The 17,659-nt window shown below is 52.1% G+C and overlaps 1 protein-coding gene across 2 annotated transcripts; it reads left to right on the forward strand.

Moving 5' to 3' along the window:
• The first annotated feature begins 1,368 nt into the window (after positions 1–1,368).
• On the forward strand, positions 1,369–12,045 carry LOC140719606 (zinc-binding protein A33-like). 2 transcript variants are annotated; one of them, XM_073034324.1, is made up of 7 exons: positions 1,369–1,821; positions 1,900–1,995; positions 2,413–2,646; positions 3,353–3,375; positions 3,472–3,590; positions 10,830–10,893; positions 11,430–11,616. In XM_073034324.1, the coding sequence occupies exons 1-7, from the start codon at positions 1,411–1,413 to the stop codon at positions 11,479–11,481; spliced, it is 999 nt and encodes a 332-aa protein (XP_072890425.1). In that variant the 5' UTR covers positions 1,369–1,410; the 3' UTR covers positions 11,482–11,616. The 2 variants fall into 2 exon arrangements, with proteins under 2 accessions (XP_072890425.1, XP_072890421.1); XM_073034320.1 differs by lacking the exon at positions 10,830–10,893 and having other exon boundaries at positions 11,430–12,045.
• The last annotated feature ends 5,614 nt before the right edge of the window (positions 12,046–17,659 follow it).

Raw genomic sequence — 17,659 nt, forward strand, 5'->3', positions numbered from 1 at the left:
AGCATTGGGAAATGACTGTCAGTGAGATAGAGAGACACCACATAGAAATAATCAAAGGCTGAATACTACAGAGAAATGTAGGTTTCTGATGATTTTTTGTGAAATCCACGTCACCATTGTATAACAGAAACCCGTACGATTATTGACTCAGTGGAGTATCTTTGAGATCACACTCGAAGTGTTTCCCAATGCTCACTGTAACAGGGTCTGAATAAACTGACTTGTTCCCGAAACTCACCACCGCTGTCTGGCAGGTTCTTTCTGTGCTGTTCCATCTGAACCGTATTTAAGTGGGAGACGGGTCCCCACACCCACATCCCAACCCCCAGTCCCTCTGTCCCTCGAGCTGCTGTTGTGGACGCTGCCTGATGAAGACTGTCAGACTCAGCGACGTGGAGATTGCAGAGCAACACACTCAAAATACTGGAGGAACTCAGGGGGTCAGGCAGCAGCTCTGGAGAGGATAACAGTCCTCGTTTCAGACCGAGACCCTTGAACGCAGTTTATTCCTCTCCATATGCTGCCTGACCGGCTGAGTTCCTCCAGGATATTGTGTGTGTTGCTCTGGAATTCCAGCATCTGCAGAATCTCCTGTGTTTGTGAGTGGAGATTCCAGCCCAGTGCCCCTGCTCTCTGGGGCTGATGGGGTTCAGAAGACAGGCGGGGAAATCATTTCCACACGTTGACCCTGTTCCGAACAAGTGAGACCAGATCTTTGGAGCCGGGCCGGGTCAAGCAGGGAAATGGAAATCAGGAGTTGAATGTTTTCCACACTGTGACGTACAATGTCCAGTCCTGTGGTGATTCCTGCAGACACATCTTTGTCATCGGCACAGCATCAGTCTCCTCACAGCGGATTCTCTCCACATCCCGTGTCCCATACCATTAACTGATTTAATAGTTGCTATAAATTTACATTATTCACTGTTTTTACACCTCAGTCTCTCTTTAGTCCTCCAGCTAAACGAATCCTGCTTTTGGAGGAACACCGAGGGTCAGGCAGCATCTGTGGAGAGAAATGGGCAATTGACATTTCAGGTAGAGAACCTTCGTCTGGACTGTCTCAACCCGGAATATCTTCTGTCTATTTTTCTCCACAAATGATGTCTGACTCGCTTAGTTCCTTCCAGACTCTTGCATTTACAGTCCCTTCTGTCTCTCTTTTCAGGACTTGCCCTTTCAGTTCTGCCGTAGACTGAACCAAGCTCTTCTCTCCGGCTTTATCTATGTTAGACTTGTTTAATGTGTTTCTGATCGCTGCTGTGGAAATGAACACGATTCCTGCTTCACTGAAAATGAACATTCATTCCCCAGACTGCAGCGCCCCAGGTGGACAGCCGCGGTACCGCAGGCATTCAGCAGCTCCCTGGAAGTGAAAGGACCCTGAACCGGGAAGTATCGGGAGTTAACATGGCTTCGAAAGGACAGGTCGAGAGTTTAACCGAGGAGGTAATTTGTCCCATCTGCCTGGATTTCTTTACCGATCCGGTTATACTGGAGTGTGGACACAACTACTGCCGCTCCTGTATCACACAGTGTTGGGAAAGGGAGCAGAGAAACCCCTGTCCGGAATGCAGAGAGGAGATTGCGGACCGCACCCTCAGGGTCAATCGGGTTTTAGCAAATCTGTCTGAGAAAGCTCGAAAACTAAACCTGAATCCGAAAGAGGAGGAAAGTAAACTTCACTGCGAGAAACATGGGGAAGAACTGAAGCTGTTTTGTGAGATGGACGAGACACTGATCTGCCTGATCTGTGCGACTGCGCGGGAACACAAGTCTCACAACTTCATGCTGGTTAACGAAGCCATTGAAATCTACAAGGTAAAACTAACCAGGTTTTGATCAGCTGTTTACTTAGTTGCATATTTTGGTCTAATGTCTTCACTCTCTGATTCCCAGGGTCGGGTTAAATCTTCCTTAGACTCTCTCACTAAAAAGAAATCGGACTTCGAGGAAATGGAGCAACAACAGAAAGAGAAGATTTCTGGAGTTCAGGTGAGGCTCCTGAACAGAATTTACAAATTCGCTGTGTAGTTTTGTTCCCTTTAATGCAGAATAGCAGAGCATCGCAGCCCCAGTAACCTGGGATCGATCCTGACCCCTGGAGCTGTCTGCGTGGAGTTTGCATGTTCTCCCTGTATCCAGTACCTTCCTTTAGCCGACATTGCATGGTTGAACGGTAAATTGGCGACTGTAATTAACCTTGTGACGTTGGGTGGTCTGTGAATCAGGTCAGAGTTAGTGGGTCAGAGACGGAGTATATGTTTCAGGGAGATGTGGGGGAATGTGATGGAGGGGATTGTTCTGAGAACCAGCATAGACTTTAATGGGCTGAATGGTTACCTTCCATGTCAGAAGGAAATACAAAAAATAGCCTCAAATAGTAAACTAGCCTCTCCTTTCATTTGACAGGAACAGGCACACAGTCTTCAGTCCCAGATCACATCCCATTTTGCTGAACTGCGCCGGGTTCTCACTGGAAAAGAGCAGCGTGCACTGCGAGATCTCAGGGAAGAAGAGGAGAGGACTCTGAATCCAATGGAGAAAAATCTTCGAAAGATTCAAGAGAATTTAAGTTCCATCCAGGAGGAAATCACAAAGTTACAGGAACGGATGGATCAACAAGAAAATATCACATTCCTCATGGTGAGCGATTTCAGTTTGGATCTGTAAAAGTGCCCAGTCTCAATATGATGTAATTTATCTCAAATAGTGTAGCTGGAAACTGATTTCCACCATGTGGACGTCCTGACTGTTCAGAATTGTCATTGTCCCAAACCGGCCTCCCACAACATCTGTACATCACAGGACAGTCTGCAACCTTCTCGGGAATGAGTTACCCTGATCAGAGCACTCAGCTGGTGGTCGTTTCTGTGATTCCCACGTATAATATCCCCGATACTCAGAGTAACACCCAGTTACAGTCACAGGCTGTGAGTGTGTTTCTGATATTCTCTTCACCTCATTTCTTGTGGGATTTATTAACAACCAACTGATGCTTTATCTTTGACTATTGGTCTCAGACAAGGAGAAATATTTTCTCCACTCCCATCCCATCAAATCCATTCGGAGGTTTAAATTCCTCCATCTGATCCTCCCTGACATCATATCCAGATAAAAATACACAACCTGTCCAATCTCTCCTGCAAGTTCCATCCTCTCAGTTATGGTATAAATTTCATAAACATTCCTTCTACTTTCTCCCGTGGTTCTCCTCTTTCTCCATTCGTTTCAGTGGGAGAGAGTTAAGTGAGAATTTTCAGCAGCTTGTAATAACTTGTCTCAGATTCCTGCTGTTCGGATGCCGATGGTCAGTCTCAGTCAATTGAGATCTGTGTTTGATTTATTTCAGGAGGAAGCTCGTCGGAAGAGGAGGTAGGACATGGTCTTGACCGAAACTCTGTATGGATTTGTAAAATAGTTCAGATATCACTGATGTTCAGTTTATAACCAGATGTATAATATTTACAGGATTGGTGATAATGACAAGACATTGTCAGTGACAGACGGTGCCCTGCTGGTTGAAAAATTCTATCACCCCTATTTGTTCGACACAGCATTGGGAGAAGCGTTTGACGGCATTAAGCGAGGTAAAACATACAGATTCATTCCGGCACCAACCCCACCTGCCGGGAGGCATCACTGCCACATGGTCAGCTGGAGATGTCAGACCCTTAAACACACCGAACCAGGGGCAAATATACCAACAACTCACTGGTCAAATCACTGCATCCTGATCCCATTTGCACTGGACAAACAAACCAATGCACGGGTTTGAATCCTGACATGGTAGCTCTGGAATTAATATTCCATTAATGTAATTAAAGTGGATAAAATCTGGTATCACTGTGGTGACAGGGATTGTCAGAAAAATACACCAGTCCTTCGAGCCACTCACCCTGTCTGACCTGTCCGTGACCGCAGTCTGATTGACTCAGCTCTGCCCCCTGCTGGACTCGCCAGTCTCACTGTTGTGATCAAACCACCACATTGAGACTGAACCCGGACACACCAACCAGCTTTAACATTGGTGGACACAGCATAACTGGTCTGGCAAATCTCCCTCACACACATTCACAAGAAGGTTCAGCAGATTGTAGTTAGAGTCTCAACATTGCACATTGTTAATCCCCTCAGTAACCTGGAAACTATTCTCTTCAAACACAGTGAATGGTTTCTATTTGAACAATTCACACGTGTCACCCATATTCATCCCCCTTCACCTTCTGTTTCCATCTACACACACAGTTCACCACAGGCTTTCCACCCCTCCCCCATCTGGTCCTGGTTCCATCTGCCATTCATCTCTCCCCTAATGGTTCCCATTGTCATAAACAGGAAAAAGTCTGCAGATGCTGGAAATCCAAATCAACACACACAAAATGCTGGAGGAACTCAGCAGGTCAGACAGCATCTATTGTAATGAATAAACAGTTGATGTTTTGGGCTGTGATCCTTCTTCAGGACTAAAATTGAAGAGGGGTGATGCCAGAAGAAAAAGTGGGGAGTGGGGAGAGAGGCTAGCGAGAAGGTGATAGGTGAAGCAGGGGGGTGGGAAAGCTAAAGGGCTGGAGAAGAAAGAATCTGATTGGAGCGGAGAGTGGACCATAAGAGAAAGGGGAGGAGGGGACCCAGGGAGTAGTGATAGGGAGGTGAGAAGAGGTTAAAGGCCAGAGTGGGGAATAGAAGAAGAGGGGAGGGGATGAGAAAAATTTTACCTGAAGAAGAAATCAATATTCATGCCATCAGGTCAGAGGCTACCCCGGCAGAATACAAGGTGTTCTCCTCCATCCTGAGGATGGCCTCATCTTGGCGCAAGAGGCGGCCATGGACCGACATTTTGGAATGGGAATTAAAATGTTTGGCCACTGGGAAGTTCCCCTTTGGGCGGATAGAGTGGAACCTCCTTTACTGATCAGATTCCAGTACAGGTTGGCCTTTGTGCTCCTGTTTCTCACCCTCCCACAGCTGTCTCCCACCTTCCCATCTCCCAACTATCCCCGTAATCCCGCTCCGACTAGCGATCAAAACTTTCACTGTGTTGGTGTTGGTTTCACTTCCCAGTGTCTCCCAACTCCACAGTCTGCACTCCCCACCCTTCCACTACCTGGAGCATCGTGCCTGCCATCTTTCACCAATCTTCAGTCCACAGTCACTTCAGACTCCTGTCTCATCACTCCCCTTCTCCTCTGCTCAAACTAACCCATCATAACCTTATATATTTCTGTCAGATCACCTCCCAGTCTATTTACCTGCATTTGGTCCGTATCCTTCTAAACCTCCCCGTCATCATTTCTCAGTCCCAGGGCTCAACTCCTCTCTGTGCCAGTTCCACAGGGCCCTCAATCCCCCCGTGTTACAGAAGATGATCGACCTCATTTTCTACCACATTACAGAAGCAAATGTGCTGCAGGTCCTAAAATGCAGAAAGGTCGATAAATCCCCAGGTCCTGATCAAGTGTATCCCAGGACATTGTGAGAAGCTCAGGAAGAAATTGAGAGGCCCTTTTGGAGATATGTGTGTCATCGATAACTACGGGTGAGGGGCCAGAAGACTGGAGGGAGACTAATTTTGAACATTTATTGAAGATCGACTGTAGGGAAAAGCCTGGGAAGTACAGACCAGTGAGCCTAACGTCAGAGGTGGGTTCATTAATGGAGGGGATTCTGAGAGACAGGATCGACATTCATTCGGAAAGGCGAGGACTAATCAGGGAGACCCAGCTTGGTTTTCTGCATGGACGGTACGGTAGCATAGTGGTTAGCACAACGGTTTACAGTACCAGCGACCCGGGTTCATGTCCCGTCACTGGCTGTGAGGAGTTTGTACGTTCTCCCCGTGACCGTGTGGATTTCCTCTGGGTTCTCCGGTTTCACAGTCCAAACCCGTAACGGTTGGCAGGTTAATTGGTCATTACAACTTGTCCCATGGTCAGGCTCGGATTAAATCAGGGGTTGCTGGGTGGTGGGGGTCATTGTAACTTGTCCCATGGTCAGGCTCGGATTAAATCAGGGGTTGCTGGGTGGTGGGGGTCATTGTAACTTGTCCCATGGTCAGGCTCGGATTAAATCAGGGGTTGCTGGGTGGTGGGGGTCATTGTAACTTGTCCCATGGTTAGGCTCGGATTAATTCAGGGGTTGCTGGGTGGTGGGGGTCATTGTAACTTGTCCCATGGTCAGGCTCGGATTAAATCGGGGGTTGCTGGGTGGTGGGGGTCATTGTAACTTGTCCCATGGTCAGGCTCGGATTAAATCAGGGGTTGCTGGGTGGTGGGGGTCATTGTAACTTGTTCCATGATCAGGCTCGGATTAAATCGGGGGTTGCTGGGTGGTGGGGGTCATTGTAACTTGTCCCATGGTCAGGCTCGGATTAAATCAGGGGTTGCTGGGTGGTGGGGGTCATTGTAACTTGTTCCATGGTCAGGCTCGGATTAAATCAGGGTTTGCTGGGTGGTGGGGGTCATTGTAACTTGTCCCATGGCCAGGCTCAGATTAAATCAGGGGTTGCTGGGTGGTGGGGGTCATTGTAACTTGTCCCATGGTCAGGCTTGGATTAAATCAGAGGTTCCTGGGTGGTGGGGGTAATTGTGACTTGTTCCATGGTCAGGCTCGGATTAAATCAGGGGTTTCGGTGGTGGGGGTAATTGTGACTTGTTCCATGGTCAGGCTCGGATTAAATCAGGGGTTGCTGGGTGGTGGGGGTCATTGTAACTTGTCCCATGGTCAGGCTCAGATTAAATCGGGTTGCTGGGTGATGGGGGTCAAAGGGCCGGAAGGGCCTATTCCGTGCTGTTTCTCTATAAGTAAATTACAGCTGATGAAAATGCAGTAGACATTGTCTCCATGGAGTTCAGCGAGGGACATGACAAGGTAGCAGAGAGTTCGATCACATGGGATACAGTACAATAGACAATAGGTGCAGAAGAAGACCATTCGGCCCTTCGAGCCGGCACCGCCATTCTGAGATTATGGCTGATCATCTACTGTCAATACCTGGTTCCTGACTTGCCCCCATATCCCTTGATTCCCCTATCCATAAGATACCTATCTAGCTCCTTCTTGAAAACATCTAGAGAATTGGCCTCCACAGCCTTCCGAGGCAGTGCATTCCAGACCCCCACAACTCTCTGGGAGAAGAAGTTTTTCCTTAACTCTGTCCTAAATGACCTACCACTTATTCTCAAACCATACCCTCTGGTACTGGACTCTCCCAGCATCTAGAACATATTTCCTGCCTCTTGTCCAATCCCTTAATAATCTATTATGTTGCAATCAGATCCCCTCTCAATCTCCTTAATTCCAGCGTGTACAAGCCCAGTCTCTCTAACCTCTCTGCGTAAGACAGTCCGGACATCCCAGGAATTAACCTTGTGAATCTACGCTGCACTTCCTCTATAGCCAGGATGTCCTTCCTTAACCCTGGAGACCAAAACTGTACACAATACTCCAGGTGTGGTCTCACCAGGGCCCTGTACAAATGCAAGAGGATTTCCTTGCTCTTGTACTCAATTCCCTTTGTAATAAAGGCCAACATTCCATTAGCCTTCTTCTCTGCCTGCTGCACTTGCTCATTCACCTTCAGTGACTGATGAAGATCTCTTTGTATTTCTCCCTTACCTAACTACACCATTCAGATAATAATCTGCCTTCCTGTTCTTACTCCTAAAGTGGATAACCTCACACTTATTCACATTAAACGTCATCTGTCAAGTATCTGCCCACTCACAGCCTATCCAAGTCACCCTGAATTCTCCAAACATCCTCATCACATGTCACACTGCCACCCAGCTTAGTATCATCAGCAAATTTGCTGATGTTATTCTCAATGCCTTCATCTAAATCGCTGATGTAAATCATAAACAGCTGTGGTCCCAATACCGAGCCCTGTGTCACCACCTGCCATTCCGAGAAACACCCATTCACCGCTACCCTTTGCTTTCTATCTGCCAGCCAGTTTTCTATCCATGTCAATATCCTCCCCCCAGTGCCATGAGCTCTGATTTTACCCACCAATCTCCTATGTGGGACCTTATCAAATGCCTTCTGAAAATCAAGGTACACTACATCCACTGGATCTCCCTTGTCTAACTTCCTGGTTACATCCTCAAAAAACTCCAATAGATTAGTCAAGCATGATTTGCCCTTGGTAAATCCATGCTGGCTTGGCCCAATCCTATCACTGCTGTCTAGATATGCCACTATTTCATCTTTAATAATGCACTCTAGCATCTTCCCCACTACTGATGTTAGGCTGATGGACGATAGTTCTCTGTTTTCTCCCTCCCTCCTTTCTTAAAAAGTGGGATAACATTACCCATTCTCCAATCCTCAGGAACTGATCCTGAATCTAAGGAACATTGGAAAATGATTACCAATGCATCCGCAGTTTCCAGGGCCACCTCCTTTAGTACCCTAGGATGCAGACCATCTGGACCTGGGGATTTGTCAGGCTTCAGTCCCATCAGTCTACTCATCACCGTTTCCTTCCTAATGTCAATCTGTTTCATTTCCTCTGTTACCCTATGTGTTTGGCCCATCCATACATCTGGGAGATTGCTTGTGTCTTCCCTGGTGAAGACAGATCTAAAGTAATTATTAAATTCTTCTGCCATTTCTCTGTTTCCCATAACAATTTCACCCAATTCATTCTTCAAGGGCCCAACATTGTTCTTAACTATCTTCTTTGTCTTTACCGACCTAAAAAAGCTTTTGCTATCCTCCTTTATATTCCTGGCTCGCTTGTGTTCATACCTCATTTTTTCTCCCCGTATTACCTTTTTAGTTAAGTTCTGTTGTTCCTTAAAAAATTTCCCAATCATCTGTCCTCCCACTCACCTTAGCTCTGTGATAGTTCCTTTTTGTTAATGCTATGCAATCTCTGACTTCCTCTGACGATCTGGAATAGGATACAGAGTTGTCTGGGTGGAGTCCTGTGACCAGTGGTTGTGCTGCAGGGATCGGTGCTGGGTTCACTGTTTTTCATCATTCATATGAATGATTTGGAGAGAATGTAGGTGACGTGTTTAGTAGGTTTGTGAAGAACTCTAAAATTGGTGGTTTCATGGACAGTGAAGAGGTTATTTATTTATTTAGAGACAGTGTGAAACAGGCCGTCCCAGACCAATGACCCGCTCCACGCAGCACCCGAACTATTTAAAACCAGCTTAATCACGGGGCAATGTACAATGACCATTTAACCTACAAACCGTTATGTCTTTGTACGAGCGTCACACAGTGATAGAAACAAACAGCACAGGCCCTTCAGCCCATCTGGTCTATACTGAAGCATTTAAACTACCTGCTCCCATCGACCTGCACTGGGACCATGGTCCTCCAACTCCGACCATCCATGTACCGTCCAAACTTCTCTTAAATGTTTAAATCGAGCTTGCATGCACCACTTGCACTGGCAGCTCGTTCCACACTCTCACAACCCTCTAAATGAAGAAGTTTCCCCTCATGTTCCTGTTAAACTTTTCATCTTTCACCTTTAACCCATGACCTCTGCTTGTAATCCCACCCAACCTCCATGGAAAAAGCCTGCTTGCATTTACCCAATCTATACCCCTCACAATTTTGTATACCTCTATCAAATTTCCCCTCAGTCTTCTATGTTACAGGAATAAAGTCCTAAACTATTCAATCTTTCCTCATGACTCAGGTCCTCCAGTCCCGGCAACATCCCTGGAAATTTTCTCTGTACTCTTTCAAACTTGTTTACATCTTTCCTGTTGGTAGGTGACCAAAACTGTACACAATACTCCAAATTAGACCTCAACAACATCTCATACAACTTCAACATAACATCCATCTCCTGTACTCAATACTTTGATTTAGGAAGGCCAAAGAAAAGCTTTTATTATGTCCCTATCAACCTGTAACACCACTTTCGATGTATTCTGGACCTGTGTTCCCAGATCTGCTGTAGAACAGAGTCCTCAGTGCCCGACCATTCATTGTGAAAGACCGACACTGGGGTCCTACCGAAGAGCAACAGCTCACACTTGTCTGCATTAAATTCCAGCTGACACTTTTCAGCCCATTTTCCCAGCTGCTCCAGATCCCACTGCAAGTAATGATGATCTTCCTCACTGTCCACTCCTCCCCAATCTGAGTGATGAATCCGGAGCACCCGGAGGAAATGCACGAGGTCCTGGGGAGAAAGTACAAACTCCTTACGGATGGTGTAGGAATTGAACTCTGAACTCCGGAACGCCCCGAGGTGCAACAGTATTGTGTTATCGACTACATAACCCTCTTGCTCATGGTTTATCCAAGATTACAACGAGATCTTGATTAATTGGGTCTCTTGGCCATTGGATGGAAATTGATTTTAATTCAGAGAGATGAGGGTGTTGCATTTTGGAAGGCAAACCAGGACAGGATTTACACAGCAATCGGGGACCCTGGAGAGTGTTGTGGAACAGAGAGACCAGGAGGTGATTGCCTTCATCAGTCAGAATACTGAGTACAGGAGCTGGGACGTCACGTTATGAGTGTACAAGACATTGGGAAGGCCACATTTGGAGCAGAGTAACACATACAAACTGCTGGAGGAACTCAGCAGGTCAGGCAGCAGCTCTGGATATGAATAAACACTCAATGATTTGGGCCAAGGTTTTGTGTGTGTTGCTTTGGATTTCCAGCATCTGCAGACTTCCTTGTCTTTATGATTTGGATCAGTCTGTCCAGTGCTGGTGACCTTTCTACAGGAAGAATGTCATTAAACTGAGAGGGTATAAAACAGATTTACAAGGATGTTACTGGGACGGGAGGGTTTGGGTTATAAGGAGAGGCTGAATATTCTTGGTCTTTTTCCTGGAGCTCAGGAGGCTGCCAAAGGAAACCGTGGAGGTGGATACAGTTACAACGATTTAAAATACACCTGGACGGGTACGTGGTTAGGAAAGTTTTAAAGGAATAATGGGCAAATACAGGAAAATGGAACTAGTTCATTAAAGTGAGTTGGTCGGCACGGATGAATTCTGCCTCTTTAAATGCCTCCAGTGTTTACTCACCCCATCCTCATCTGGATCCAGTTGTTGCTCCGCCCCTTCCTCATACCCGTTTCCACTGCTATCTCCCGTCTTTCTTTCCGTTCGTGAGGTAAGGTCTTGGCTTGAAACATCGACTGTACATCTCCCTTATCACACGCTGCTTGACCCGCTGAGATTCTCCAGAATATCCGCTCTCCATGTTGAAGAAAAACCTCGGGAAGATGCTGATTGTCCGTCCGCTGTGCTTGGGTAAAACCCCGGGAAAGGGTCCTGTCTCCCCTCCCCCCCCCCCGACTGTACCTGAGGCCGAGCGGCCTCTCCACCGATCCCCGGGGCCGCGCTGCCCGAGTCTCCCCCCGATCCCCGGGGCCGCGCTGCCCGAGTCTGCCCCCGATCCCCGGGGGCTCTCTAATTCTCTGCTTCTCCCCCCAGTCTCTGTCACCCTGGATGTGGAAACGGCGACTCCGCGGCTCGAGGTGTCTGAGGATCGGAAGAGTGTGAGATACACTGAGACATGGAGGAATCTCCCTGACACTGCGAAGAGGTTCACATACTGGCTTTGTGTGCTGGGATCGGAGGGATTCACATCGGGGAGACATTACTGGGAGGTGGAGGTGACGGGGAATCGGTGGTGGGATCTGGGAGTCGCCGCAGAGTCTGTGGAGAGGAAGGGAGGGGTCACAGTGAGTCCGGAGACCGGATTCTGGAGAATCGGGCGGGTTGATGACACGATGTGGGTTCTCACCTCCCCTTTGTCCCGTCTCCCTGCCGGTCCCATCCCCGGGAGGGTGGGAGTTTATCTCAGTTACGAGTCCGGGACAGTTTCATTTTACAACGCGGAGACCAAGTCCCATCTCCACACCTTCACTGGGAATAAATTCACGGAGAAACTTTATCCTTTCTTCTGGACTGGATATGAAAACGAGTGGCTGAGAATCTGCTCCGGTTCCGCTCCGGGTCTGTAAACGGGTCGGGTCCGGGACCGGAGTCAGGAGTAAGTCAGTGTAAATATAAATGTGCGGAGAGTGAAATAAACATGATTTGAGAATTATCGATTCATTAATTTTAACTCGTTCACTGCATCCGTCAACGGAACAGAAACACTGCGGATTCAGCAGCAGCCGCGGGCGGCGGGTCCTGAGCTCCCCGGCTCCCCCGGGTGCTAAAGTCCACCGGGACTGACAGGGTAACTGGGGCAAGTGGTGGTGGTGCTGACTGGCAGAGGGAGGTCAGGGTGAATCTTGGTAACACGGGACATGTAGTGATGGTAACACACAAAGCGTCTGGGTCTCCCACCGTGTCAGGTAACATCTGTGGAAGGAAATGGGCAGGTGAGGGGTAATAGCTGAGGGAGGGGTAATAAATGAGTGAGCGGTGGAAATGTGTCAGAAACTGGAAGGTAGGAGGTGTCAGTGACAAGAGGGCAGAAGATTTTGGACTCCGACAGGAGTGGAAAGTGGACACCGGAGTAAAGGGAGGGAGGTGGGGAGGAGTGTGTGGGTGATGGAGAGGGTGGGGAGGAGTGTGTGGATGATGGGCAGATGGAGAGGGTGGGAGGAGTGTGTGGGTGATGGGCAGATGGAGAGGGTGGGGAGGAGTGTGTGGGTGACGGGCAGATGGAGAGGGAGGGGAAGGAGTGTGCAGATGATGGGCAGATGGAGAGGGTGGGGGAGGAGTGTGTGGGTGATGGGCAGATGGAGAGGGTGGGGGGGACTGTGTGGGTGATGGGCAGATCGAGAGGGTGGGGAGGACTGTGTGGGTGATGGGCAGATGGAGAGGGTGGGGAGGAGTGTGCGGGTGACGGGCAGATGGAGAGGGTGGGGAGGAGTGTGTGGGTGACGGAGAGGGTGGGGATGAGTGTGTGGGTGATGGGCAGATGGAGAGGGTGGGGAGGAGTGTGTGGGTGGCGGGCAGATGGAGAGGCTGGGGAGGAGTGTGTGGGTGATGGGCAGATGGAGAGGGTGGGGAGGAGTGTGGGTGATGAGCAGATGGAGAGGGTGGGGAGGAGTGTGCAGACGATGGGCAGATGGAGAGGGTGGGGGAGGAGTGTGTGGGTGATGGGCAGATCGAGAGGGTGGGGAGGACTGTGTGGGTGATGGAGAGGGTGGGGAGCAGTGTGTGGGTGACGGGCAGATGGGGAGGGTGGGGAGGAGTGTGTGGGTGATGGAGAGGGTGGGGAGGAGTGTGTGAGTGATGGGCAGATAGAGTTGCTGGGGAGGAGTGTGTGGGTGATGGGCAGATGGAGAGGGTGGGGAGGAGTGTGTGGGTGATGGGCAGATGGATAGGGTGGGGATGAGTGTGTGGGTGATGGAGAGGGTGGGGAGGAGTGTGTGGGTGATGGTCCGATGGAGAGGGTGGGGAGGAGTGTGTGTGTGATGGGCAGATGGAGACGGTGGGGAGGAGTGTGTGGGGGATGGGCAGATGGAGAGGGTGGGGCGGAGTGTGTGGGTGATGGGCAGATGGAGAGGGTGGGGAGGGGTGTGTGGGTGATGGGCAGATGGAGGGGGTGGGGAGGATTGTGTGGGGGATGAGCAGATGGAGAGGTGGGGAGGAGTGTGGGTGATGAGTAGATAGAGAGGGTGGGGAGGAGTGTGTGTGTGACGGGCAGATGGAGAGGGAGGGGAAGGAGTATGCAGACGATGGGCAGATGGAGAGGGTGGGGGAGGAGTGTGTGGGTGATGGGCAGATGGAGAGGGTGGGGGGGACTGTGTGGGTGATGGGCAGATCGAGAGGGTGGGGAGGACTGTGTGGGTGATGGGCAGATGGAGAGGGTGGGGAGGAGTGTGTGGGTGATGGGCAGATGGAGAGGGTGGGAGGAGTGTGTGGGTGATGGGCAGATGGAGAGGGTGGGGAGGAGTGTGTGGGTGATGGGCAGATGGAGAGGGTGGGGAGGACTGTGTGGGTGATGGGCAGATGGAGAGGGTGGGGGAGGAGTGTGTGGGTGATGGGCAGATGGAGAGGGTGGGGAGGAGTGTGTGGGTGATGGGCAGATGGAGAGGGTGGGGGAGGAGTGTGTGGGTGATGGGCAGATGGAGAGGGTGGGGAGGAGTGTGTGGGTGATGGGCAGATGGAGAGGGTGGGGGAGGAGTGTGTGGGTGATGGGCAGATGGAGAGGGTGGGAGGAGTGTGTGGGTGATGGGCAGATGGAGAGGGTGGGGAGGAGTGTGTGGGGGATGGGCAGATGGAGAGGATGGGCAGGAGTGTGTGGGTGATGGGCAGATGGAGAGGGTGGGGGAGGAGTGTGTGGGTGATGGACAGATGGAGAGGGTGGGGAGGAGTGTTTGGGTGATGGACAGATGGAGAGGGTGGGGGGGACTGTGTGGGGGATGGACAGATGGAGAGGTGGGGAGGAGTGTGAGTGATGGGTAGATGGAGAGGGTGGGGGAGGAGTGTGTGGGTGATGGGCAGATGGAGAGGGTGGGGAGGAGTGTGTGGGTGATGGGCAGATGGAGAGGGTGGGGAGGAGTGTGTGGGTGACGGGCAGATGGAGAGGGTGGGGAGGAGTGTGTGGGTGATGGGCAGATGGAGAGGGTGGGGGAGGAGTGTGTGGGTGATGGGCAGATGGAGAGGGTGGGGAGGAGTGTGTGGGTGATGGGCAGATGGAGAGGTTGGGGAGGAGTGTGTGGGTGATGGGCAGATGGAGAGGGTGGGGAGGAGTGTGTGGGTGACGGGCAGATGGGGAGGGTGGGGAGGACTGTGTGGGTGATTTAGAGGGAGGGGAGGTGTGTGTGGGTGACGGGCAGATGGAACGGATGGGGAGGAGTGTGTGGGTGATGGGCAGATGGAGAGGGTGGGGAGGAGTGTGTGGGTGATGTGCAGATGGAGAGGGTGGGGGGGACTGTGTGGGTGATGGGCAGATGGAGAGGGTGCGGAGGAGTGTGTGGGTGATGGGCAGATGGAGAGGGTGGGGAGGAGTGTGTGGGTGATGGAGAGGGTGGGGAGGAGTTTGTGGGTGACGGGCAGATGGAGAGGGTGGGGAGGAGTGTGTGGGTGATGAGCAGATGGAAAGGGTGGGGGAGGAGTGTGCAGACGATGGGCAGATGGAGAAGGTGGGGGAGGAGTGTGTGGGTGATGGGCAGATGGAGAGGGTGGGAGGAGTGTGTGGGGGATGGGCAGATGGAGAGGGTGGGGAGGACTGTGTGGGTGATGGGCAGATGGAGAGGGTGTGGAGGAGTGTGTGGGTGATGGGCAGATCGAGAGGGTGGGGAGGACTGTGTGGGTGATGGGCAGATGGAGAGGGTGGGGGAGGAGTGTGTGGGTGATGGGCAGATGGAGAGGGTGGGGAGGACTGTGTGGGTGATGGGCAGATGGAGAGGGTGGGGAGGAGTGTGTGGGTGATGGGCTGATGGAGAGGTGGGGAGGAGTGTGTGGGTGATGGAAGATGGAGAGGGTGGGGAGGAGTGTGTGGGTGATGGGCAGATGGAGAGGGTGGGGAGGAGTGTGTGGTTGATGGGCAGATGGAGTGGGTGGGGAGGACTGTGTGGGTGATGGTGCAGATGGAGAGGGTCGGGAGGAGTGTGTGGGGGATGGGCAGATGGAGAGGATGGGGAGGAGTGTGTGGGTGATGGGCAGATGGAGAGGGTGGGGGGGACTGTGTGGGGGATGGACAGATGGAGAGGTGGGGAGGAGTGTGAGTGATGGGTAGATGGAGAGGGTGGGGGAGGAGTGTGTGGGTGATGGGCAGATGGAGAGGGTGGGGAGGAGTGTGTGGGTGATGGGCAGATGGAGAGCGTGGGGAGGAGTGTGTGGGTGACGGGCAGATGGAGAGGGTGGGGAGGAGTGTGTGGGTGATGAGCAGATGGAGAGGGTGTGGGAGGAGTGTGCAGACGATGGGCAGATGGAGAGGGTGGGGGGACTGTGTGGGTGATGGGCAGATCGAGAGGGTGCGGAGGAGTGTGTGGGTGATGGGCAGATGGAGAGGTTGGGGAGGAGTGTGTGGGTGATGGGCAGATGGAGAGGGTGGGGAGGAGTGTGTGGGTGACGGGCAGATGGGGAGGGTGGGGAGGACTGTGTGGGTGATTTAGAGGGAGGGGAGGTGTGTGTGGGTGACGGGCAGATGGAGAGGGTGGGGAGGAGTGTGTGGGTGATGGGCAGATGGAGAGGGTGGGGAGGAGTGTGTGGGGGATGGGCAGATGGAGAGGGTGGGGCGGAGTGTGTGGGTGATGGGCAGATGGAGAGGGTGGGGAGGGGTGTGTGGGTGATGGGCAGATGGAGGGGGTGCGGAGGATTGTGTGGGGGATGAGCAGATGGAGAGGTGGGGAGGAGTGTGGGTGATGAGTAGATAGAGAGGGTGGGGAGGAGTGTGTGTGTGACGGGCAGATGGAGAGGGAGGGGAAGGAGTATGCAGACGATGGGCAGATGGAGAGGGTGGGGGGGACTGTGTGGGTGATGGGCAGATCGAGAGGGTGGGGAGGACTGTGTGGGTGATGGGCAGATGGAGAGGGTGGGGAGGAGTGTGTGGGTGATGGGCAGATGGAGAGGGTGGGAGGAGTGTGTGGGTGATGGGCAGATGGAGAGGGTGGGGAGGAGTGTGTGGGTGATGGGCAGATGGAGAGGGTGGGGAGGACTGTGTGGGTGATGGGCAGATGGAGAGGGTGGGGAGGAGTGTGTGGGTGATGGGCAGATGGAGAGGGTGGGGGAGGAGTGTGTGGGTGATGGGCAGATGGAGAGGGTGGGGAGGAGTGTGTGGGTGATGGGCAGATGGAGAGGGTGGGGGAGGAGTGTGTGGGTGATGGGCAGATGGAGAGGGTGGGAGGAGTGTGTGGGTGATGGGCAGATGGAGAGGGTGGGGAGGAGAGTGTGGGGGATGGGCAGATGGAGAGGATGGGCAGGAGTGTGTGGGTGATGGGCAGATGGAGAGGGTGGGGAGGAGTGTGTGGGTGATGGACAGATGGAGAGGGTGGGGAGGAGTGTTTGGGTGATGGACAGATGGAGAGGGTGGGGGGGACTGTGTGGGGGATGGACAGATGGAGAGGTGGGGAGGAGTGTGAGTGATGGGTAGATGGAGAGGGTGGGGGAGGAGTGTGTGGGTGATGGGCAGATGGAGAGGGTGGGGAGGAGTGTGTGGGTGATGGGCAGATGGAGAGGGTGGGGAGGAGTGTGTGGGTGACGGGCAGATGGAGAGGGTGGGGAGGAGTGTGTGGGTGATGGGCAGATGGAGAGGGTGGGGAGGAGTGTGTGGGTGATAGGCAGATGAGAGGGTGGGGAGGACAGTGTTGGTGATGGGCAGATGGAGAGGGTGGGGAGGAGTGTGTGGGTGATGAGCAGATGGAGAGGGTGGGGGAGGAGTGTGCAGACGATGGGCAGATGGAGAGGGTGGGGGAGGAGTGTGTGGGTGATGGGCAGATGGAGAGGGTGGGGAGGAGTGTGTGGGTGATGGGCAGATGGAGAGGGTGGGGGAGGAGTGTGTGGGTGATGGGCAGATGGAGAGGGTGGGGAGGAGTGTGTGGGTGATGGGCAGATGGAGAGGTTGGGGAGGAGTGTGTGGGTGATGGGCAGATGGAGAGGGTGGGGAGGAGTGTGTGGGTGACGGGCAGATGGGGAGGGTGGGGAGGACTGTGTGGGTGATTTAGAGGGTGGGGAGGAGTGTGTGGGTGATGTGCAGATGGAGAGGGTGGGGGGGACTGTGTGGGTGATGGGCAGATGGAGAGGGTGCGGAGGAG

The sequence above is a fragment of the Hemitrygon akajei genome, chromosome 2 (assembly GCF_048418815.1).
Source record: "Hemitrygon akajei chromosome 2, sHemAka1.3, whole genome shotgun sequence".
In the NCBI taxonomy this organism is placed as follows: domain Eukaryota; kingdom Metazoa; phylum Chordata; class Chondrichthyes; order Myliobatiformes; family Dasyatidae; genus Hemitrygon; species Hemitrygon akajei.